The sequence below is a fragment of the Colossoma macropomum genome, unplaced genomic scaffold (assembly GCF_904425465.1).
Source record: "Colossoma macropomum unplaced genomic scaffold, Colossoma_macropomum, whole genome shotgun sequence".
Taxonomy (NCBI): Eukaryota; Metazoa; Chordata; class Actinopteri; order Characiformes; family Serrasalmidae; genus Colossoma; species Colossoma macropomum.
The window spans coordinates 8,028,842-8,055,175 of NW_023494806.1; the positions used below are offsets into that span (position 1 = coordinate 8,028,842).

General features: G+C 38.5%; 1 protein-coding gene across 1 annotated transcript in view; it reads right to left on the minus strand.

Annotated features, from left to right (window-relative positions):
- Positions 1-26,334, minus strand: part of nos1 (nitric oxide synthase 1 (neuronal)) — a 99,635-nt gene that overhangs the window by 12,267 nt on the left and 61,034 nt on the right. Inside the window, exons 15-24 of the mRNA XM_036598862.1 lie at positions 24,707-24,811; positions 24,461-24,519; positions 22,483-22,599; positions 21,259-21,433; positions 20,088-20,226; positions 19,609-19,687; positions 14,628-14,821; positions 11,756-11,925; positions 5,623-5,833; positions 2,723-2,810 (exon numbers count right to left, since the gene is read on the minus strand). Of these exons, the coding sequence (XP_036454755.1) occupies positions 2,723-2,810; positions 5,623-5,833; positions 11,756-11,925; positions 14,628-14,821; positions 19,609-19,687; positions 20,088-20,226; positions 21,259-21,433; positions 22,483-22,599; positions 24,461-24,519; positions 24,707-24,811 (1,337 nt within the window). The remainder of the gene's footprint in view (positions 1-2,722; positions 2,811-5,622; positions 5,834-11,755; positions 11,926-14,627; positions 14,822-19,608; positions 19,688-20,087; positions 20,227-21,258; positions 21,434-22,482; positions 22,600-24,460; positions 24,520-24,706; positions 24,812-26,334) is intronic.

Sequence of the window (26,334 nt, forward strand, 5' to 3'; positions counted from 1 at the left end):
TTTAAGCCAAAAGTTTCTCTCAAAACTATCATAAAAGAATGTTTCGGGCAGTTGGCAGTGTATTCATAACAATTTAATGTAATGACTTTCTGTGAAGAAGGCTTTAGAAGCATTAAACTTCGGATGTCTGGTTCCTATCACCACCACTGTGAACTATTCTGATTGAATGACTTTGTTAACATCTTAACAACTGAAGTATGTAGGAATTTTGGTTCCTCTTCAAGCCCTATAGGTTGGGCACAGTTTGTGCAGTAAATCCATTTTGCCTCACACTGTAATGACCTTTGATTGACTGTTAGACTTTGAGAAGTTATAAGATTATAAGTTATAAGATATTTTCTTATCTAAATATATAGAGCGGAAAGGCCAGGTAGATTAGACTTGATCATGTCTTTAGGCAAATATGCTGTATTCTTACACAGTTGATACCTGAGCTCACTGTGTTTTTATCGTCCATGTGTGTACTAATTTAAGCACTGATTATCTGCATCATTTGTTTTCTTAGAGATCTCAAGATAAATGATTTTCAGGTTTTTCTTAAATAGTGAGTGGACCTTTGATGACCAAAGACCAGTTGACACCAACTATCAGGGGGAGCTGAAATTTTAAGCAGTATATCGTCACAGTGAACAATTGTGTCACACCCACAGTCACACATTGAAACACTGGAGGTTGTTTTCAGGTTAAAAATCAATATTAGGCTGCGTTTGGGCTCAGAAATGGCTGACAGTTCTGCACACACTCCGTCTTTGCACCTCAACCTGTGTGTGTTTTAGTGACACAAAGCGTGGGTGAGGGAAGCGGTTCTGCTCACTGTAATGAAAATACCGTAAACAGTGCAGCTACTGCACGCTTTTAAAATCTGTGAATAAAATATAAAAACACAAACTCCATTCTAAAAGAAGCAGACATAGATCTTTACTACTCAAATTAGTTCCACGTTTCTTTTTTTTATCATTTTTAGCAGCTGCAGTAAACCAACCCTGAAATCTGGGGGTTGCTGGTCTTTTTATTATTATTATTAATTGTACAACAGTCTTATGTTAGCTCAAATACATTTTTCTTTTAGTGCTGACAACACAGTATCAGTGAACCTATTTACAGAAGTTGTGTAAACAAGAAAAAACTAGTGGAAATTTGTAGTAAGATTATGTTTTTTTTATGCACGCTTGAGATATTTTACAGTGCACCCTACTGAGCAGCTGTGCAGGGCCTTTGTTGTCATATTCTGCGCTTCATGGGCCACACGTTTTCAGTGGGAGGCAGATCTGAACTGCAGGCAGGCCAGTCTAGCAGCTGCACTGTCTGACTCTTCTAACATGCGCAGAATGTTTCTTGATGTTTGTAGTGTGGTTATGAAATGTTACGTCGGTGTCGTCATTTTGATAAGTGTTTTCTGAGTTTGCAGAGCATCGCATTTGTAAAATGCAGTGCCCATGTTGTCATTTTGATGAAAGTGTTTTCTGCATTAGCAGCTCATTTTTTATGTGCAGTTTGTTGGGTCTTCTCGGTCACCATGTGAAACAACTAAAATCCATGCAGTCATTTGTTGGGGAACGTTCTTAAACAGCTGGATTATTCACTGATGCATTTTTTGTCAAAGTGGCGAGCCTCAACCCAGCCTTGCTCATAAAGAACTCAGTCTTTCCTAAGTGCTCCTTGTATACCCAAGCATAATAACTTCTGTTTAAGATTCTTTTTCAACATTTTCATAACATTCATAAATTTCTCCTGTTTAAGGTTTTCCTGTGTTGTATCCGATTCAGTCCCCCCTCAAATTCATGTTCCCTTTGACAAATCAGGTCCTCATTCACTGAACAGATAACGCCAAGCAACACTGGAACTGCGGAAAGTGAAAAGGTTCAAAAAAGATTTGTATGTCAGCCATATTCACAGTACAACAGTACAAAAAGTATTTATCAGTACGATTGTTTACTGTTTACTCGAATCGACAATAATATTTATCATGAAATCTCAATTATGCTGTGTTATCTTGGGTGAATTTATACTGGGGATTGGGTGAAAACACTCGGCCGTTCAATCGTTTTTTTGAACCTATTTGCTTTCCGTAGTTCCAGTGTTGCTTGGCGTTGTCAGAGCCAGTTTATAAGGAGCCTGGCCTCTTCCTATTTCCCCCGTTATATCAAAAACATTACTGCAAAATGGCAGAGGGTGCCCGCGAGTGAGTCCTCAATGAATGGGAATAAATGGAGCTAAACGGCTAAAAACGAAAAGTTTAAGTAGTTTCCAGTCACTTGCCCAGAACATTCCTTAATTTTAGGAAGTAGAAGGATGTATTTCACTAAAAAAGCAAAGAAAACATGCATATATATTTCCATTTTCTAAAGCAAATGGGTTCTGGGCAGCAGGAAGCACTCAAAGACCTGATTTGTCAAAGGGAACATGAATTTGAGGGGGAACTGAGGAAGTGTCAGATACAACACTGGAATTGTGTGTTGCATGCAATTTCAGAATGAAAGTATAATTACAAAAACAATGAAGTTCATAAGATAGAACATTTTCTTGTCTTTTACTGTTTTTGTTTAAATAGGTCAATACAGGTTTACAAATCACTGCTTTCTGTTTATTATTTTTATTGGAACTGATGTTTGTACAGTATGAAGAGGTCTGACAGCGTCTCAGGCTGCATCATAAGACAGCTTATCTATTCATATAAAACACACTACAAGTGCAGTATCAAGAAAAGTAAGAAGAACTTTACCCTCTGACGAAGCACGGCACCATGTCGCCTGCTTCCAGGCTGTTGAGCCAGGAGGAACACACCCCGTGGTGTATGGGACCTGCACCGTCTGCAGAGAATTAAACAGGCACTCGTTTGATTCGTCGTCTTTCCGGCGCTGATCTGATGCTTAGTGATTAAGCCTGCTGGGGTCTGAGGGCGCGCGTCTTAGATGAAGTGGAACTGCTATAATTTAGCCGGCAATTATGCCATTACGCACATCATTTCATGTTTACAATGCATTTAGCAAGAAGAGCGAGGACAGCGAGAGAGAGGTCACCTCATAAGCGGCAGAGATGATTATCGTCTCTCTTTTTAACATTTATGAACCGAAGAGATGATTATCATCTGTCTTTATAACATCTGTTGACTGAAAAAAAAAAGGCTTAGCAGCAAATCAGCAAATCAACCGTGACAAATCAACTAATCAACTCCAGAATTAATTCAGACGAGTTATTAAAACACGAGTTATTAAAAGATCCACAGTCTCCGTGAAACTGAAGCCAGTATTGTGCGCAATCTTCTCCATTTTATTCGTACAACAGATCATATTCTGAGCTCATTAAGAGTTCAGGCACAAAGGCAGACTTTAGCGGAGTTTCTTATAAAGGTCACAGTCTCCTGTTATAAGCACCTAATCTTTTAAATAATCACACATCAAGAGAAATGATCCTGTTTCTGTCAAAAGAGCTGCTGAAAGTGAGAAGGTCTTTACTGTATTGCAGAAATGAATGACGCCTCGAAACTCCTGATAATTACCGAGCCGCAGAAATACTGGCAGGCTGAAAATCAGCGATAGGTTCAGTAAGTTCAAGACTCTTTCCCAGTGATAGTTTTTCTAAAGTGGTGGCAAGAATTCTATTCTGAACGTAAACATGTTTTAAAACTTTGACAATTCAGACTAAGGATGTGTGACATTAAAGACATTCTTTTTTTTCTTTCTGGAATGATACCAAGCAAAAAACAGAAAGAAAGAAAAAAGCTGTAGGTTTAGAGTGGAAGAATTACAGTAATGAACTATATTCCTTAAATACAGCAGGTTGCTTTAAAGAAAATGGTGCATTCTGGTAGATAGATGTTGAAGAGGTTAAAATGTCAATTTTTTACAGTAATTAACTGTTGTTTACAAACCACTCTAGGATAGAGAAGTTTAAGCGGAGGCTGATCTGTTCCTATTTCTCACATTATGTCAAAAACATGACTGCAAAATACTAGGGGTTACTCGTAAGTCCTCAATGAATGGGGTGGAGAGCTGAACAATTCAACACGAAAAATCTATCTACCATTTATGCAGGGACATCCTTTAATGTTGAACATCCTTTAGTGTTGAACATCCTTTAATGTTGTAAAGTATTAGGACATATTTCATTAAAAAAATTACGAAAATATACTGGTCCTTCCGTTTTTCTACAGGAAATATTACTGCTAATTGGTTACTGTATTTGTTTTCTGTCTGCACTGTTATCTGCTGCTGTTCTGTGTTGAATGTAGCACCTGGAGAAACTATGTTCCTCTCTCAACACATCTATCATGAGAAGACATGACAAGAAAGATGACTTCGACTTTAACTTCAACTTTGCTAAAAAATAATAGGACTTGCTCAGGAGCGCCCTCTTGTGTTTGATTATTAAGTGACAGTACTCCTCACTATCCATTCTGTTAACAAGCTATCAACAGTTACTTTCACATGTTTTTTTCTTTGTTTTAACATGTTATTCAAGCCCTAAAGATGTTTGAATGCATTTACATGGTTTGTTATTCCAGGCATAATGGTGTTTTGTGTTTTAGTTAACTGGTTCATCCCATAGTATCACATTAAAATAGATAATGGGTTATAGACTTCAAGATTGGCATAATTGCATCTACTGTAGCTGCTATCATGTCCTGTGTATAAGGTATGATTGCTAAAGGATTTTACATTGTTGTAATTAGTGTAATCCTTCTATTGGTTATAAAAAGCTATAATTAACAAAATTTCAACAATATGTAATAGTCTCTGTAACTTTTGTCAACAGTAATAATTACCAGATAATTCTGAAAAGAGCAATTACAGTGCAGTGAAACGGTGCTGATTATGAATAACACCGTACTGCAAAAACAGTATAGTTCACTTCTGTAAGTACAGTAATAAACTGTATATTTCAGTTGCAGCAATGGGCTGTTGTTGTCTATTACAATATCAATATTGTAACTAAACAGCATTATACTGACAGTAAATTTCTGTAATTTTACAGCTACATTTTCACAGTGTAATACCAAACCAACATCCTGATACCAAATACTAATACAGATACTTTCATATCTTCAGTCTTATTTGCACATTAAAAGGAGAAATACCTACAGCAAAAACTGTTAAGTGTGGACAACAACATTATACTTGAAATCATTTGCATTGATATTAAATTCAGAATCCTTTAGTGGTGTTTAATATCTCTGCTAACAATGCTTTGCTTTCTTCAGAAAGCGTTCATTCAGAGTTGTGGGAATGATTGTCGCTGTATGTGCACAAGAATCGATGTTAAAGTGAAGGAAATGTAGTTCCTGTTCCTCATAATTATTTATTAAAATTATTGTGTGACTATTTCCGCTTTGATTATACTATATTAGATATAATTTAATTAAAATGATTAATAATATAATTACTACTTAAACACAACACCTATCAGTATTTCAAATGAAGATCGATTCATAGCAGGAAACATCATGAAAGGGAAAAATAAATACTTCAATATCAGAAATATTACAAATATCAATATTTCTCTATTGGAAATAGTGATACTTCAGTCTCAATCCAGCCGTTCCTCATTCAGACCTCTTTGGGCAAATTTCTCTCTGAGACTGACACTGATTTCAGAAGATTGTGTTTGAGCTGGCTCATTTACCTCTGGTGCGGTAGGAGACCACAGCCACTGTCAGGTGGATCTCGCCTGGGTGGAGGTCCGGCGAGGAGCTGATGGAGTAGTACCGTGGCTGGAGCAGGGGCAGCTGGGTGAGGAGCAGTGTGCAGGGCACCTGCAGTGACGGGAACTCCTCCAAAACCTCCACCATGGTGGGGTTATTATACCACTTCCACTCCTCATACTCCTGCAGACCCTGCACACAGAACAGAACAACACGGATGTTGAAGAATATAGATTCATAGAATGATATGAGATGTTCTAGATCATCATAAGGATGATATGGAGAGTGCTGGAAAACCCACAAAGATTGATTGACTTGGGGTGTTCTAGAATGCCACAAAGATCAATCAAATGATGTAGGAAGAGCTCTTGAGTGCACAGGGACCCATGGAATTAAGTGGAGTGTTCTAGAATGCAAGAAGCATCCATGGAGCAATGTGGAGCATCCTAGAATACCACAAGGATCAAAGGAAGAATGTGGAGTTTCTAGAATGCCATGGAGATCCACAGAACAATGTGAAGTGTTCTAGAATATGACACAAATCCAGGGAGCAACATGGAGTGTTCTAGAATACCACAATGAACCACGGAACAATGTGGAGCATTCTAGAATGCCACAAGGACCCATGGAACAATGTGGACCTAGAATACCACAAGGATCTGTGGAACAATCTGGAGTGTTCTACAACACAATAAGGATCCACCGGAAAGTTGTGGAGTGTTCTACACTACAAGGATCCATGGAATGATGTGGAGTCTTCTAGAACCCCATGAGAATTCATGGAAAGATTTGTTCTAAAAGGCTACACAGATTTGTTGACTGATGTAGAGTTTTCTAGAACGACTCAAAGAATGCACTGAAATCTGTCCAGCATTCTGAAGCTCAGTGTACATCAACACAATAAACATTTTTATTGCCTAAGATTCACTGATGGGCCAAATGAACCAATGTGAACAGATGTGAATAAAACAATTGTTGTCAACAAGCACAAATGCACCAATCTAACACCTGCATCGGCTAGTGGTTACTGGAGATGGCTGAGCTGCTGTGCTAAAAGGGTCATTCTGGCCTAAAACTAGAATTTAATATGATATTCGTCTTGTTATGCAGCCGCCTGAAGCTCAGCCTTATCGGTTTGACAGAATGAACAATTTTATATCATGTTCATGTTTTCGTTCACCAATGTTCTCTCACTACAGTACCGGCATGCATTATGCAAATACTTCATACAACCATAGGCCCTTTTCACATTTCCACTGGAAGCAGTCGTTGCAGGGTAACACTGCTCCCGCTAAAGCAACAACGATAACAACGATGATGAGTGGAGCGTGTACAGCTTACTCAAATGCAGTGGTGGACAAAGTACACAAACCATGTACTTGAGTTAAAGTAGAGATACCCAAGGTACAATATTACTCCAGTAAAAGTAGAAGTTCCTCCCTTTAGACCTCCACTTGAGTAAAAGACAAAAAAGTATTTGCCTTCAAATTTACTTAAGTAACGAAAATAAAAGTACTAAAGAATTAATTATGGCTCTAATGTCTTACTACCATTTTTGTAAGAAGACTCTCGCTTCATTAACTCATTTTAGGTGAAAATACTCCAGTGTCACTCTTGGTAAACCAGTCTTTTAATAGAATGTCATTAATTAGTCTGACGCTGATGTCTATTCAAATTATCATGAGCACAAAACACTGAAGGCAAACAGTTTCCATTAGGTAGAACCAATTGACCATGAAATAACTTTTTGCAAACAAGCAAAGTTTCAGTTTAAGATTTATTTGTAACTTAGTTACAAGTTTAAGTCTAATAAAACTTGCTTTAAACACAGATTCATCAAATGTGTTTTCCTTTACTATATTGCATCTGTAGGTCTCTGTTCATAAACGTGAACTAGCTCAAACAAATTTACTATAAAATGAAATAGTGTTTGTATAAGTTCAGAAAAAAGTCACAACTGCATATGTGTACATATTTCTATATTGTGGTCTATTTACACAAAGTTAGGTTAGTTCATCATTTATGTTGGAATAGACATTCACAAACTTTTACGCTGCTGCACTGACGTTGAACCGTGTGCTGCACTGGGTCGGTATGACCAACAGGTCAAAACAAGCTCAAAACAAAGTGTGCGCTGTGCCCTGATTGGTGTTGTTGCTTCACGCTTCTCTCATTTTGACGTTACATTTTTATACACACATAAACCAAAAGAAACGACAGATTTCGCAAAATGTAGTAGAGTAAAAAGTAAGATATTTGACTAAATGTAGTGGAGTGAAAGTAAAAAGTCACCCAAAATGGAAATACTTCAGTAAAGTACAGATACACGAAAAAACTACTTAAGTACAGTAACGAATTACATTTACTTAGTTACTGTCCGCCACTGGGAATAAACTTTGTCATTTGGAGGAAAAGAACTTCTGCGTCAGCATTTCACCACTGCCGACTAACGTTACACTGAACGCAGTTTGTGGTTCAAAGTTGGTGCTACAGCTGCTTTCAGGGGAACAGTTTTCATTTTCTCCCTCAAAAACCAGCAGCATCTGAGAGAGCAAGTGCTTGGCAAGGAGTAGATGTTTGTTCACTGGAGCCAGTGGTTGTGTGAAATGTCTACAGTGGTGCTTTGGACCATGTCGCCCCGGCACGCCCCCCTGCCAGAATGTGTGCATGTTTAGTTTTTGCCAACTACTTTATTGTTAGAAAGCTGCTTTTAACATCTCCAGCTAACATGGCTAATCTAGCGTTTTAGTTATAGTTATTTTCACCTATCCATCAATTTATGGCTCTGTAGATGTTAGCTGACATTATTATATACGGAGCCCCTAAGGGGCCGTGGTTAAAAAAAAAAAAGTTGATGACATTGCGTTCCCTCGCAAATGTTTTGCATTCCCTCACAAAATATATGCATTCCCTATAATATAATAATTCCCCAAAATATAATATCAGACAGCAAGCAAACATAGGACCAGAGATGCCCAATGACATTAGAGCTTTGTTTTTAGCATGGCTAACATTAAAAGCTGTTTTCCCAGTTTCGCCAGTCTGTGCTGAGTTCATTCAGCAGTTGTTCTCAGCAGTCTCGGTAAATGTAGCTTTTACTGTACGAGGACACCCGATCTTCAATTTGTGCTCACTAATCATGTTCGATTTTCAGTGACACTATATTTTAATCCAAGATCAACGTAAAATTCAATGAGCTGCTCCATGTCCGAGCTTAAGCAAAGCACAGCTTTTGCAAGCGAATGCAAACCGATTGCATCATAATGCAGAACATTCGTGAGGGAACGCATTTTATTTGCAAGGGAACGCAACGTCACTAACTTTTTTTTTTTTTAACCACGGCCCTTTAGGGGCTCCGTAATTATACCCTGACAGCAGTGAAGAAATTTTTTTCACAAAGCATTTTTATCCTTTATTTAGTCTGGACTCCCACATTGCTGTGTTTTGTGTTCTCCAACAATCCTGGACACATCGTTCAAATTTGAATCTTGGCAACTGTGACAAAGAAAAACTGACGCATCTTTCCGTGGTGAGCTGAAGTGATACAAACTCCTATTTTTCTGAGGACTGTCCGTCAGGCAATAGCCAACTTTGTTTCACCCGCTGTTTATGCACTTCCGTTTCTTGTGAAAAGGGCCTCCAGGGAATCCCTGTAATGTCAACCAATCCTGACTGCTAACCTAACCACTAATCTATAGCTAATAAATACAACCAACATAGCTCTAGTGTAACTCCTACCTCAGTTGTTAAACAAAATCATAAAGAAAACCCAGATTCTGTCTTTATTCAGCATAGAATGAACACCAGAGACTTTATTTACCCTTTCAATCTGAGAAAAAAAGCCAGGTGAGGCATCTCAGTGGCCAGCTACCTTGCTAAATTTAGCTTTTAGCTTTTCTTCTCCTCACAAGTCCCCCCAAAGCAGATGTTCCACTCACATTCAAGATACATCAAAAAGGGGGTTTCCAAGTTATTTGAACCACTTAAAATCCCAGGCTTATTACATATTAAGGCTTATTATACAGTAAATACAGGGACTTCAATGCAAACTGGCTGAGCTATTATTAGGTTATAGAAGTGTGTAATAACACTTTGGGCCAACTGCAAAATAGGTTTTAAAACGCCTTTTAAAGTTTAATTTTATCCATTCCTTGGTGGCTAAATTCAGCAGGAAGAGCCTGATGGAAGACTAAATCAAGTCATTCATATCATTTGAAAAGTGGTAACAGAATCCTGGTGCTGCAAGGTGACAATAACATTAACACCTTCACAGTCTCTGTACTTTTCCTCCAGACGCACTTTCATCACACTTTCATCTTCCACTGAACCTTTTTTTTACACCTCGTGGGAATCGCCAGTGAACTCCACTGTAAAAGCCATGCAAGAAATCCAACACGTTCATTCTCTCCTGTATTCTATCCACTGATTCTCTCCCCATCTCTCTGTATTTATCTCTCTCTCTCTTCTCTCATTCACTCCATCCTTCCTTGAGACTCAGCTGAACCAGGAAGAGGGTGACTCACTGCTTTGGCAGCCATTTTTAGCAACATTGCGAAGGACTGCAAAGCGTGTTACAGTGGGAGGCAGTGAGAGGGAAATATTTCTGAGGCAGAAGAAAATGGCATTGACACTGAGTGATTGGCGAGGGGAAGCGAGAGAGTTGGAGGGCTAATGAATGATCTGACTGAGAAAATTGCTGCTAATTTGAAAAGCAAAGCTGGAGTCACGCGCGGCGGCGTCTTTAGCTGCGCACTGAGGAAGTGACGGACAATGGATATGAATGCATGAGTAAAACTGGAGAAAAAAAACAAAACAAAACACAAAAAAACACAGTGCTCTTTCAACACATCTGATCAGACTGAACGGCACGTGGTTGACTGTAATAACACACTTGGACAGGGACATGAAGAGTCACCTACAGTACCCGTGAAAAGTGCGAAGACATTTTCCAAGTGATGTTTGATTTTTGCTGTTACTTTTCAACAAAGACTTTGTTGCTGCTTTGTGCTAAATATATGTGTGGATATATTTATATAGTGGATATATTTAGCTTTAACAATCATGTTCAGGTTCATCAAAGTGTCTCCTTTGGTATGAAGAGCAGGTTCTGCCTAAATAATGATTTAGGGTTTTTTTCCAACCTGTTTTTAAAAGCACATTGAAACTCTTTGGGCCCAAATGTGCTTCAGACACCTGAAAGCTTTGAGTGCTGATGAGTGCTGACATCACAACAAGGGGATGAAATGTGTGGGATTTGGCTTTTCTTTCCATCCATCCATCCATCCATCCATCCACCATTTCCTCTCCTTGAGGAAGCCCAATACTCACAGTACTAAACTACCCTACTTCAGTACTCAGTTTGCAGGTAGTCAGATATAAAAATTTGCAGTGGCAAATTAATCTTGTGGCCAAAATTAAGAATTTGTGGCCAGAATAACAGAAATGCTAATCATATGTACATTGTATTTATAATTAACGAATATGTTTCAGTACCAAAAAACACAGATGTTGTTTTTGAAAAAAGGAAATAATAATTAAAAACTTTACATAATAGGAACGTTGCCATTGTAGTGATTGCACATCTCAGCAAGGAGGACCATTGTAACTGTCCTTCGATTATGTTGGTTACCGTTAACAAGTTGCAGCAAAATATGTTTTGTCTAATTAGTTCTGTATCTGACCAAACAGGTTTAAAAGGGAAAAAAAATGTAAAAACATTCCAAAGCAAGTGGCCACTTGGTCCACAAGCTCTGCTATTTTAGGGGCCAGAATGTGAAATGTGGCCAGATGCATTGGGCATTATTCTCTGTCTAGCTTATCTAATCAATTCTTCATTATATTAATTCAGGTGTGCTGCTGATGGACTTTTAAAAATCCATACAATGGCTGGAGTGCAGCGAGAAGTCAGGGACCAAATGTGTCTTCTAATTGTATTCTAATAACCAAGATATCAATAATAAAAATGCATTCTTGTTATGTTTAACTATATTTAGGTTATTGTTACAGTGTGTTTTACAGGCAAAAACAGCCTTACTGCTGAGATAACCAGTTTTAAACTTTCTTGGCTGTCTAAGACTTTTCAGAGTACTGTATATGTATTGGTTTGGACTGTACCTTGCTGAGAACCTCCAGTCTCTTCCTCTGCTTCTCACTGGTGGCTAGAGGAGCGAACTGCTGCAGCAGGAGAGGACTGGGTGGGGTTGTGATGTCCAGGAAGTATTTAAAGGCCTGATAGATGGTGCAGGGAGGGATACGACTCTCATCTGTCCAGTTACTGATCACACCTATGGACCAGAGAAAGGATGAGTCATGACCGAAGGCATGCTTTGAATTCACTTGATTGAATTGGCTTGATGTAAATGTGTACAACATGAACATATTACAACACAGTTAATGCCTAAGGTACATGTAGATGTAATATATTTTACTGATGTAGAAATGATGTACACATTTGAATCAAGTAAATTCAATGCATCACTTTTTTTCAGTGTATGAACAGTTTTTCTATGTTACAGTAAATAATACGCAAATAACACCAGAGGCTGTACCTACGTTATGACACACTAAGTCCTATTGGTTGGCTTTTCAGTTTTTGCCATAATTTGAAAGTGCCTTTTGGCCTTTACACCATGTGTTAATTTCATGAAGAATGGACCAAAAGAAACGGCCCAAAATTAGTTGGAAAAAAGTCTGGTTCCATTGACTTACATTGAAAATAAAGTGGGTTTTTTCCTTCTCCTGTAAAGTTACCATTTTGGAAACACAGGTCTTTTTCAGACAACAGATAAATATATGATAACTTTACAGGAGAAGGAAAAAGCCTACCTTACTTTTAATGTAAGTCAATGGAAACCGTCATTTCTTTTGGTCCATTCATAATGAAATTTATATACAATGTAAAGGTCAACAGACATTTTCAAATTAAGCCAAAAACTGAAAAACGTCAAAATGGAGATATTAGGTTTTATTCTGACAAATATATGTATGGAAACTAAGCTGCAACAGCAACAGTTTAGCCCCGCCCATTAAAGTTGAAGTTATAAGAAGCGTTTCAGCCCAGACTGCTTTTTGAACAAGGGTAGCCAATCAAAGCAGAGGTCATTTACATATACCTGGCTCAAAGTTGAACTAACAAAAACAGCCTGTTTAATTCTAAGGCATGAAATTGAAAAGCAATCTGTTAAAAATGAATTATAAATGCTTTTGCACAAAACCATATCATATATGGACTTCAGGGGAAACAAGATGCACGAAAAATGTAGGATATGGGCTCTTTAAACTGCTTTAGAGTAGGCTGAACACTTTTGTTCTCGTATCAATAAAGGATTCAGATGCAGCCTTGAGCAGCTGGACATAAAAGAATCCCTGGCTGAGTCAACTGTGCAGTGAAAGCCATGAGTCAAGTGACAGCAGTAATCAGACAGTTATCCTTATCTGCACTTCTATAATGTATAACTCTTCAGTTCAGGAGAGGGTACCAGACTGCAGCCTCAGGCGTTCCACTTAGTGAATCATTTGATCTCATGTTTACTCAGTTTGGCTTTTTTACCCACAAGTCTAGACTGAGGCTTCCATTAAATGGACACAAGCAGGCCTTTGAACAGCTGCCTCTAGACAACTATACTTAATGAGAGGCAGAATAAAAGGTAAATAAGTATGTACTTCATTTATTATTCTGTTACATGTTACTCATTTGCAGAGCTATGGTACCTTTCAAAAGTTTGGACACACCTATGGATTATCTTTAATTTTTTTTAATGGTTTCCACATTTAGAATAGTAAAAACATCAAAACAAAAAATTTTAGATAATAAGGCTTATTATTCAGTATCTATGGGGACTTCAATGCAAACTGGCTGAGTTATTCTTAGGTTACAGAAGTGTGTAATAAAACTAGGCCTGCTGGTGGGCCCTGACCATTTAAGGGGTTAAACTAATCAAAACCAATTTCAATTTCAAAGTTTCCCTACTTTGCCTCGATGCAGCATTGCACACTCTTGGCATTTTCTCTTGCAGCATCATGAACATGCTTCTAGGATGCTTGAAGAAGCTTTGCATATGCTGAGATTATTTATATCTGTCTAGAAATATTGAAAATGTATGACTTTCCAACAGCATTGAAGATAGATATTGTTGGCTTCTGAAACTACTTGCTGAAAGGGGTTTAAAAATGGATGGAAAAATAAACTTTTTCAAGCGGTTGCCTGCTCTGCGCACCTTTCGGAGCAAGATACAGCCAGTACTGAACAGAAAAAAAAGTTCATGGCATCCCATCTTTAGGGATTTGGAGAGCAGTTTTCGATGAAATGTTTAAATAAAGTCAATTATATTAGGCAAATTTTGATATTAAGATTACATAAAGATAATACGTAGCTGATTTTAGATTAGCTCTGTACTCCTGAAGACATCTGGCAAATTAAATTAAATATCATGTATGGGTTCGGTTTCCCGGCCGGGTGACCAGGGTCCTTTCTGTGTGGAGACTGTGTGGAGTCTCCGGGCACTGTGGAAGGAAACCGGAGTATCCGGAGGAAACCCATGTGTCTGTGTGGTACTCTGATTTCCTCCCACAGTCCAAAGAGGTGGATTCAGGCCAACTGGACACGCTGACCTCCCAGTGACTGCTGGGATAGGCTCCAGCAACCCCCCTCAAACCTTGCCCAACCCACACATGATCCAGAAAGGTAAGCGGTTTAGAAAATGTGTGTGTTTGCTGACACGTTACTTTGTTTCACATGGGTCTGTTTTTGGTGTTGCATCATTTTAAAGGTCATCTGCCTATAAACACTGTGCAAAAACAGTAGCTTATCATTGGTCATTTTGCATGTTAAATGGTTAAAGAAGGCAGTTGTTGGCCACCTGGACCGACAAAACCCACCAGACTCTCTGCCGTCTGCCTTGTGAGACTTAATGTGTCCAAACTTTTGACTGATACTGCATAAATGTACACTTACTAACATACAAGTCTGCATATAGTCTGTCATTACCCAGTGCTGTGTTCCTCTCCTCCAGAAACTCCACCCTAATGATTTGATTGACAGGAGGTGCATCCTCTAGTTTGTCTATGAGAGCCGTAACCAGGTCCTCGTGGTTGCCAGGGAAGATTCCCAAGTGGTCTCCAGGCAGGTATTTCAGACTCTCGTGGTTGTTGGCATGGAGCTGGATGTATATGGTGGATCGGCTGAAAAAGGAAGAGGCACATGATACGAAAGCATGAAATGATTGTGGCCTGACCTACAAAAAATCGTGCGTAAGCACGTGGGACGAGTGTTTTTAAAGCAGTTTCCTCTTATTTCTGTGCTTTGAGAGTACTGAGTACCATTGGCGAGTGGAGTGCGCTCTCAGCATGCAAATACAGGGCCTGTAAAACAGTGCTATTGAAATGCTGCCACACCTTCATTGAAGGTCAAGGGAACATGCATTAAAAATAGGTAAGGCCAGTGGCTCCTAATGGATGAGATCAGAATTAATGAAATCGCATCAGGAGCCACGAGTTTCATTCATTGTAATGCACGTTCCATCAACCCTGAATAGGGGTGTGGCAGTATTAGAAGAGCACTGTGAGCATGCAAATACAGCGACTGACAAACAGTGCTATTCCAGTGCTGCCACACCCCTATTCAGGGTCAAAGAAGATGCATTAAAAATGGGTGAAACAAGTGACTGTAAATGAAATTTCATTAAATCTGTGCTTGGTAATAAAAATACAGCCTATACCGCTTCATCATCCTGCAAATGCCTTCTGTAAAATTCAGAAATGGAGAGGACTCTTTAGGTTATCATGCTTCTAAACAGTGAAACTCAATTCCACCTTTTATTAGACAGACAAGCTCAGTGCCCACTTTTAGGAAACATCCAAAAACACATCTCTTTAACTTAGCATTTAATTAAAATTCTGCGTCTCTTTGGTAGTTATCTACTTAATTTGGTCTCCGTCATTTTCTTATATGATTTTAAATTAACACTCATAGTTTCTTCTATTAGTGTTCAGTTTATCACCAGTCTTTAAAGCACTTTTAGTTCTCACCAGTAGGAAAAGTGCTCTATAAATAAAGATATAATTATTATTAAAAAAGTACAAGTTTTGAAGGTCTCCTCTTGGGTCTTCTATCTAGTTCATTGTATTAAAAGCTTGAATATAATAACCATGTCTAGAAGTAATTCAGCAATTTATTGGCAGGCACTCTGTGTGATTAAGATATTATGATATGGTTCACTACCGAAAAGCATAGCTATCTCTTTAAAACGGATTATTTCTGTTGTTGTCGATATGATGCTAATCAAGTAATCCTACACACTGCTTCCTGTAAAACTTGGTGTAAGACGAACTTTGCTCCTTGATATCTACTGAGCTGAAGAGTTTCTATCCAACACCACTCCAACACACCTGGCTGTAACACTCAGATGCTGCTGAAGAATCTTGATTAGCTGGATTAGATTAGATAACGGGTAAAGCAGAGCTCGACCGAAGCCAGGTCGGGTACTCCTGCTTTAAGGTATTAAGGTAACGCACCGCTGATTTCAGATTAGCCCTGTATTCCTGAAGAGATCTGGCAAGAGATATTGCAGTCAACAGGAGGTGAGCACTGAAGCTGAGAACAATCATCCAACACCGATGTGAAGAGTTCTGCCTCTTAGGCTGACTTTCACTGAACCTTAGCTGCCTGAAACTTACATGGAACTAAGTTTCACTAGCATTGCAGCATCCCGACACTCACTTGACGCTCGTTTGAAAGTCATAACAGCTGCGACTGTCTCAGCTTTGTGAAACAAATTCATGAAAAAGTCTGAGCTAAACTGAGCTGGAGTGCCCCGAAGCTGAGCTCCAGTACTGTAAAGTGATGGAAATCGAAATAGTTTCCAAAACAGTCTTTGTGAATTTACCCATTTAAATATCTGATGTAATAAACTGTGCTGGCAAAATAGTCTCATACGAGTGGCCTGTCTTTCTCGTAATCTTCTACTGAATCCCACAATCATGTAAATATGTGTCGAATCCATCCTGCTGCTTCATTATATGCTCAACATGCTTTAACCTTTAAGTAGCTTAGATCAATGGTTTTCAACCTGTGGGCCATGGCCCCCCAGTAGGAGGCAGTTGGCCATGTTTTATTTTTTTAACTGCAAACATTGATACAATAGGCATTTAATCAAACATAATTCTATATACAACAAACGCTGTTGCAACATGCAAAAATAAAATATCATATTCACATTGAATCAGTTATGTTTATTTTTTTAGAGCAAGCCAATTGTTTCACTTTTTAATCGTATGGAACTCATCCATCATTAGCCATGTTTACATGCAGTCTAATAATTCATTAATAATCCGACTAATAGCTCAATCAGAATAGAATATGTCCATGTAAACACCTCAATCGGAATAGACCAGTCTGATTGAGAACATTCAGAATACAATTTCTGTCTGATTGAACGAGGTGGGTAATCCTGTAAATAATCTGATAAACAGAAGAATAATAACCATGTAAACGTCTGTATCTGATTACATTCCCAATCGGAAAGTTTAAGTACGTTCTGATCGTGTGCATCACGTCATAGCAAAAGTTTACAATGTTCAACATGGAGCAGAAACTGGTCTGCAGAGGAGACGAAGTTTATGCTCTGATCTTTAAAAGACGGCGGTGGGACGGACGTCCATCTTATGTGTCTCAGAACACGACGTCCTCCTCTCGGCCTTCTTTAATAAGGACATGTGAAGGACGTTTTCCTGAGTCTGATATCATTTTAAACTAATTAAAAACACAAGCGCTGCTCACTGCTGCTCATCTCACTCTGACTGGACTCACGTGATGCTCGTTGTCATGGTAACATCTACACTAAGTGGTACTCTATGCATACCCGTAATGTTGGATCGGATTACTTCCAGTGTGCATGTAAACAGAGATTTTCCATCAGATTTTTGAGTAGAGTGAGCATATAAACACTTCAGTCTTAATCTATAATCAGAATGTATTCAATCAGGCTGGCATATAAACACAGCCATTAATTAATGGTCAAAAGTCTTTCAACAGGAAAGATTCCAAGGCTTTGCTACCGCATCGCCGACTTAGAAGATACAGCAGTAAGTAGCATGCGCTGGGCTTTATGTGCATGTGAACTGGTAACAACCAACCACCGCTCTGTGCTGTTTGCACAGAAGCCTCAACAAATGGAGCATTCATGCCATCACTTGGCTAAATAGCACAAGGTAGCTGCCAAACATCAAAACATTAGGCTAAAGTTCATGAGATGGCTCGTGAACTTCTCATCAGGTGAGTCTGAAAAACCAATCAGGGCTGGATTTCCTGAAATCATCTTAGCACAAAGATGCTTCTTAAATGGAAGAGTGACATGGCAGGTATCCAGCCAAATTTGCAAAGCCAGATACAGTTGTCACCAATGAATTCCTAAAACGAAACATGTTCATATTGTAGGCCTGTTCTAAAAAAGTGTTTTCATGGAATTTGAAAGCCATCTCGTGAACTTTAGCCTGATGTTTTGCTAACAGACTGCTGTTAAATGTACTCAAAGTCACACATTTTCATCTAGCTAGCTACACCAATTCAATTCAGTTAAATTAGTTAGTGATATGTGGTAGGAGAACTGGGGTTTTCAGTAGCATGTTTACAAATCTGACTGGATGACATTGAATACTTGACTGTAAAGTGTTTAATTTGTTTTATTTTATTATAAAAACAATATATTACAAAATCTAACAACATTTTCAACAAAGGTTTACAAGATTGCTGTTTAAACTGTTCCGCTTCTACAAACAGTAGATCAGTAGTTCTTAAACTGGTTCTTGGGGTCCTCCAGACTGTCCATATTTTTGCTCCCTATGTTAGCAAAAATGTGGATCATCTGGGGGCCCTGAGGACCACCTTGAGAACAACTGCAGTAGATATATATGAAAAAAATGGGCTTCCTCATCTTCACAATTCCAGTTTATCCCCTGACTATAATAAACCACATGACCACATCAAATTATATCAACTGCAAAAAAACAACTGAAATAACTTTGCGTATTTGTTGGGTACCAGTTAGTCTAACTAGCTTGCATGACAGCTGTTTGAACAGCTGCTTGTAGCATCATTTGTTCTGCTTTGTTAGCCTGCTATTATTGTTTTCTATGTAGCTACAGTAGAGCTCAAAGTGTTACACCACTAGTAAAAATGTTTAAACTTTGCATTTTACTCTAATTTAATACAAAGTTTTTTTTTTATTACAAAGTACATTATCAGCTTAAGAATTTGAACAAAAAGTAGAATTATTGAAATTTGAACATTAATTTCAGAATTTCTTAGTATTTGGTATCTCCCCCTTTGGCTTTTATGACATCATGTAATGGATCTGGCGTGGATTCCATAAATTGTGCAAAAGCCTCTGAAGAGTAGATCAGATCCACCAGAGAGTCGTCTAAACATGACCTTCAATAGAAGGAATACAAAGACCTTAATACATGGTCAATGTTTGTTTTAAAAGGATCAAAATTTGAAAAGCTTCTGTTGTTTATTTCCAGGTTTAAATAAAAAAATCCTAGATTTTCAATGTGGTCTCAGTCTTCTTGACCCCACTGTAGGCTACTCATTTTCTCTTCTCTTGACACATCCTAATATTTCACAGTACAGAGGTTCCTTTGTGTCCCGAAATGCTTATGATTTTATACAGCTAAACAATACAATACAAAAAATCTAGTGTTGCATTTCATTATCAAATGTGTTGCAACTTTGCTGTGTGCAACTGTCAGTTATGATTTATGCAACCAGCAGCAGGAAGGTTCCACCATATGAAATCATCCTTATGCATTTCTAACATAAACAAGAAAGCAATTTAGCATGACTATCACAAGTAAATATAATATTTTATATTGTCAATATATTAATTGAAGCTGAACGTTGCTTTAGTGTCTATGACGTGTTAATGCACTGTATATTCATAAAGGACCGGCTCACTTATCAGATCACTTACTTTGACTTGACACTTTGAAGGTTCTGTCTCATTAAGACCTTCGCTCCATACACCTTCTTCTTGTGAATATTGTAGAGAGCTGAGGAAGAAACGCAACCATCAGTCAAAAGCTAAAAGCATACAGCCACACAGCCACTTGACGTAAGAATTGAAAGTGGCAGCTCTGCTTCTTGATGTTGCACAAAGTTGAAAGAAAGGGTTAGAAATATGCTGCCATCCGCAAATTCTCTGGCACGGCTTTTGCACCAGCCAAACTATATTTTTCAGTTATAAATAAACATGGCATTTTCTGATGCTGAGTATTATTTTTGAATTGCACTTAGGGAGGCAGTAACAGCCGTTATTGTACCCTCAACCATGAGACCCATGCATGATAAAGAGTAGGTTTAAGTAGATTGTAATACAAAAGCAGAGTACTGGGTTTGTAGGACAATGAATCATTGAGTGTAAGCGGCCTTGTTCCCGAGGCCATACTGTACCTTGTGTTAGCGTCGGAGCTTCAGCCGTGTACGTCATGCGGAACTTGCTCTTTTTCCAGCTGCGGTCGTTGCTAATCAATGAATCATTTGCCTTTTCTATGTTCACATCGTCGCCGACACAGAACACGTCGCAGGCAGCCTGAAAGATCCAATGCAAAGTGTTTGTTTTTTGCCTGAAGCATTTGATATATTCCAAGAAGTAATTTATGTTTTCACAAAGCTTTTTACCAATTATATATAATTGGCAAAACGCATTACATGTACAGTGCCAGTTTGGAAACACCAACTCAAAGCTATCTTCTATTGTAGATTCTTCAAAGTAGCCCCAGGTACTTTGCATTGAAGTAAGTTTGCACACTCTTGGCAATCTCTCAAGCAATTTCTTGAGGGAACACCTGGGATGCTTTTCCAACAGGCGTCACATACGCTGAGATGAAGAGTACTTTGAGGGAGTGCAAATTTTTGATTTAGACCTCATTGTCTATATTTGTCTTTCCAACAACGTTTGAAGAATTTAAGCATATGAATGATAATATAATAATCCAAACTTCGAAAGACATCAATATCACTAAATGTGTTTGGCATTACATGGACTGTAAAAAGCATAAAGTTCAACCAAATTCTGAGACTGAACTTTGGTGGTGTGAAAAAATATCCCTGTAAATTTCTTTGAAAGCTGAGAGCAGGTCATATAAAAACAATGATACTCCATTTATGTTGATTTTATTGTTTTATATCATTTGAAGACACCAGCAGCCTTTATATTCGTGGCAAATGGACCAATAGAAATGATGTACAGTTACAGTTTCCAATAAAGGTGTTTCTGTCCATCCATCCACTGTGAGAAGACAACTCAACACTATGGGTCTGAAAGGATGTGTTACTGTCAAGAAGCCCTCACTGAGAAAAGAACATAGTCACAAAAGAAGAAAATTTGCTGTTTAAACAAAGAAGCTGCTGGTGTTCTCAGAACAATGGACTGACCACCCCAGAGTCCAGACCTCAGCATCACTGAATGTGTTTGGGATTATTTGGACCGGGAGAATAAATTAAACTGACTGGAAATTAAATAAATGAAAGTGTGGTCTCTGACGTTTACACAGAGCTGTACACACACACATATATATAAATATATATGTGTTTATGTATGGATAAGTATGGCTCCTTGTACCTTGAAAACTTTCTTGGCCCATGTTCTGAAGGACTCCTCCTGGCCACAGAGTTCGTCTCCTTCGCCCATGCGGAGGATGCGCTCCCCCCCAAGCTCTTCGAACAGCGTGTCCACTGCGTGGGCAAATGCACAGAAGTGTGGGTAGGCCCGCGAGCCAAGGCCAAACACCGAGAACCTAGCACAGAGGGAGAAAGAGTCGGTTACGCTCTCTCTGTCTCACTCGCAGGCTGAAGTGTGGGTAGGCCCTGCACCCCAAGGCCAATAACACAGAGCACACTGCAGAGAGCTATACACACAAACAGACGTGCAGAGGATTTCCAAAGCAAAAGACCAGGAGCTGGAAATGAGATATTACACACACACACACACACACACACACACACACACACACACACACACACACACTTAAAACACATGCACATACAGAGTGTGGGTGTACCCACAAGCCAGGGACAAAAAACGTAGAAGCAAAAACAAATCATATGCATGTCCCATATGTATTATACAGTCATATGCAAAAGTTTGAACACCCCCAGTCGAATTATAAGTTTGGTTGATTTTCAGAGTGAAAATAAATTGACACATTCTTTACATGGAGCAAAAAAATAATTTTAGTGCTCCATTTATGTTTATTTGCTGAGTTTAACATATTGGAAAACATAAATGCACCATAACTTTTGCACATACCAGATTTAATGTTTTTTTTTTTCCCTGAATATGTTCAATACAGCAAATAAACAGTAATTTTACATTGAAATGTGCAGAAGTGTGTTCTGTAGAGGATGTGGCAACTTATTTGCACTGAGAAAATAAACAAAACATATCATTTAAACAAGGGCGGCCAAACTTTTGCATATGACTATATAAAAGCACCCAAAGAGTATGTAATAATATTATTTCCAATATGTATTATATATACGTACCTACAGTATATATAATAATAACCTGTGCCATATGCATTCCTGCAGTGTGTGTAACTACAATACTATGGCCTATATGGATTATATATACATATGTGGGTACCTACAGTATATGTAAGTATAATATGTCCCAGTAACAGTAATAATAACAGTAATAATATTTTCTGTATGTAGTATACATGTGAGTACTTATAGTGTGTTACACGTGATAATAATGTGTATATATTTAAGCGTCAGTGTCCGATATGCATTATATAAATATGATATATAGTAAACAGAGTATATAGATGATGCTGTAAAGTACCTGACATTGGCGAGAGGTCCTGTGCTCTCAAAATTTGCCTTAGACTCGGGCTCATCACTGGAGGACTTGCGGGTGTCCGAATAAGAGGAGACGCTGTTGAATCGCACCTTGTAGCTCCTTTCAAAAAGAGAAAGAAATGATTATATAGTTAGCTTAGAAGAAATTAGCTTTTATGTACATGTCTTGTATGCATATGTAATATGTTGATACGATCAGAGTGCTTCCAACAATAAAGGCAACATGGAGCATATTTTATACAGTGATAGAAAACATGGTAGCACACAGAGAGCCAGTCTAACATGTGCTTCATATCTGGATTGTATCTGGATAAACTTTGGCACGATTCTATTTACACTTTTCACTAAAATGTGTTGCCAGTGTGACCAGATGAGATCCGATTTTACTTTCCTGCATAGAAAGCACATCCACACGTGCTATTTCATTTTCCTTTTTTTTTTACTTTACCCACTTTTTCCACAAGCTGGGGTTGGACACTTTCATTAGCCCAGAGTAAGAGAAGGCTTTTGGATTGGGGAACTCTAGCTTCGTGTATCCTCTATCTTTCATTTCTTTGTTGATTCTCTCACCCTGCCAGATGCATTTCCACTTGTAATTCTATACGGATGTTGAAAATACATTCCGTTTACACTGAGTGGTCCAATCATAATTTGATCACAATTCGTCCTGACGGTGTTTAGCAGTGAATTCCGAAACATGATCCGATCACCGAAAATGCATGTTAATGCATGGTGTAAACAGGCCCAGAAAACTCCAATTCCACATGCTGGTCCATCTTACTATGACAGGGGTCGGCAACCCAAATGTTAAGAAGAGCCATTTTGTCCTTTCAACAAAAATCAAACTACCTTGGGAGCCACAATATTTTATGTACATTTTACCATCTTGGCTGTGAATATGTCTCTGTATGTGCTAATGTACTAGTATAGGCTGAAAATATCATAAAAACGAAAACGCAGACTTACTTTGCTCAGTTATAACCACTTTTCTCACATCTCTGACAGGAAACTTTTCCTCAAAAGTGGAAGAGTTTCTTGTAAAATGTCTCTCAACGTTCTTTTTATGAGGCTGAAGTCAGCTTCTCATTCGCCAGCTTTTTGTTCGAATTTTCCCGTTCCACCTTAAACAGGAACAGGACAATTCGAACAAGAAGCTGCCGACTTTTAGTGTTTGACAGTTTCTCGTTGCAGATTAAACTTATCAGGAAACCAGCTGAGTGCTTACAAATGCAAATAAGTCCCAAATTATTGATGTTCATCTTAAATCTTTCTCTTTGCCGTTTCATTAGCTACTAGCTAGGCGAGATTGTTGTCGTTGCTATGGTGACCAGCAGTCTGCGTGCCAATCTTCAGGGTTAAAGGGTGAATCAGCAGTTGTACATTAACTCCGAGGTTTAAGACAATTTATTGTTAAAACGCTGTTAAAATGTTCAGCAGAGCTTTATTTTACTGCAAAGGAGGATTATTTTATTCATCTAATCTAATTCTGCTGTGGAGCCACAACAGGGCAGTAAAAGAGCCGCATGTTCCCGACCCCTGTACTATGACCAATATAGACAAGCACAAGCGTTCTGTTTAAAGAGTTTATAGGTCAGATCCACCAAGTAAACACTCAACTTAAAATTTACAATCCTTTAAAATCATTCATGAGGGTTGCATCAAGTTTGTCTCAAAAGCAGCACCAAAATCTATTTGAAAAGCCTTCACAGTCTGGAAATACGTGCAGGAAAAAAATCAAACTCCCCAGTTACCAACCGTTTTTGATGTTTTGAAACATTTTAACACTGCATGTAAATTGAAGTCTGTCTGTCTGCGTGTGTGCGCAGAGGACACCACACAAATTAATTATGAGAAAGCAGATGGGTAGGAGGAAGACGAGAGAGCCACTCACTCACTTATCTACACTCACTCTCTTTCTCTCTCTCTCTCTCTCTCTCTCACACACACACACATAAGCTCACTTTCTGTCCTCTGCGCTGGTGGTAGGGTGCCTCATCTCCATCAGTGCCGCACCAAATTTCTACAGAGAGAGAGAGAGAACAAAAAGTCACTCACCCATCCTACACATATTTGGAGTGATATTATCAAAAACACCTTCAAAACAAGTGCAGGTGTGATTCCTAGCAATCAGAAATGTGGAGAAATACATGAATAAATCAGTAGTAACAACAGGATAGCAGCTTTTATGGAACAGCAGTATCACACACCTCTCCATTCTCTGGCGGATCCCCGTTTCCAAATGTGCTGGTGACCACCAACACCAATGTCTCGTGCTCCAGGTCCACCACATCGTATTCTTCCATTGACATGACCTGCGGAAAAGTCACAATGTCAAACAGCTACACTTCATACACTTCATACTTCAGCTTGAATCAGCTTGTGGGTCTGAGACCCACAGTGGGCCATAGAGCAGTGACGTGGGACCCTAACAGGAAAGTCTAACTGGTTTTATGTGGACATTTGTCTTAATCTGGCCATTTTCCAACCTCTATATTTCTCTATTTTTTATATATATATATATACACACACACACACACACACACACACATATATATATATATATATATATATATACAGACTTGTGGAGGTTGAGGTTAAGGTTAGGGTTAGGGTTACAATTAAGGCAAGGCTGAGGGTTAGGATTGTGTTTTGGGCTGAGGTTAAGGTTAGGGTTAGGATTAGAGCCAGGGTTAAGGGGGTAAAAGTTAGTCTACTTCATGGAACATATCAACAATACATCTACTTAATGTAAGTAATGTATCAACAGATGCTTCATTCACATTCTTCATTACTTCTACTTCACTGATATTTTGTTGATGTGTTACTGATAATCTGTTAAGAGATTGTTAATCATCTACAAAGGACCATCTAATGCACAAATACAGTTTATTTCCTAAATTTAACATACCGGAAAAAAATATAACCTATAATATGGCAAAAGCTACGGCCATTTTATATTTCATGTTCAGTTTTTTCAATATGTTAAACTAAAACAATATAGGAATTGTGCACTAAAATCTGCAGAAAATCCATATTTAGGTTTCTTCTTGGTAGAGGATGTGTTACCTTGTTTTCACTTAGAAAATTAGAGTTATTCAAACTGTGAATACATTGGTTTTAATGGCATCACAATAACAATTAATTCATAAAGTTGTTAAAAGTTTGAGAATGTTTGTACAGATTACATCAAATTTAAAAAAACAATGCAAGAAAAAGTCTATTTTCCACAAAATGGGCCCTTTAATATGAACAACAACATGAACTAATGAACTCTTTACTCAGCTTTTAACAAGGTGCTAATGTGTAGAGATAACAGTGCTGATGTGGCAGTGGGAGTTATATAGTGAATGCCTTCAGGACACCATGAGAGACAGAGAAGAGCAGAGAGAGACCGAGAGACTGAGAGAGAGAGATGGAGGATAGAGAGCAGCATCCAAATCATCTGCATCTATATCACGTAAGAGCAACAAGATCACACAAGCATGATTGATTATTTTATCACATCAAGAGCGCACGCCGTCCCGGAGCAGAAACACTTGACTGAGTTTTCCTGTTTTGATGCTGCGCGTGTGTTTTTTTTCTTCCGAAACCTCAAACACCTCGGGGTGGTTTGTGATCTTATCTTAAACCAAAGTGCAACGCTTGGCTGAGTAAATTCTCTGCGTGTCTCTAGGCGATTTACCACACGGGATGAAGAGAGATAGTGACAAAAAACACATTTGTACTGTCCAAGCTATCACATTGGCTCGCTTTAGAGTGAAAGCGCAACTCAATGTATCAAAATAAAAGAGACGTTTAGTGTCCATACAGGACATTCAGTGTCCATACAGCCTGC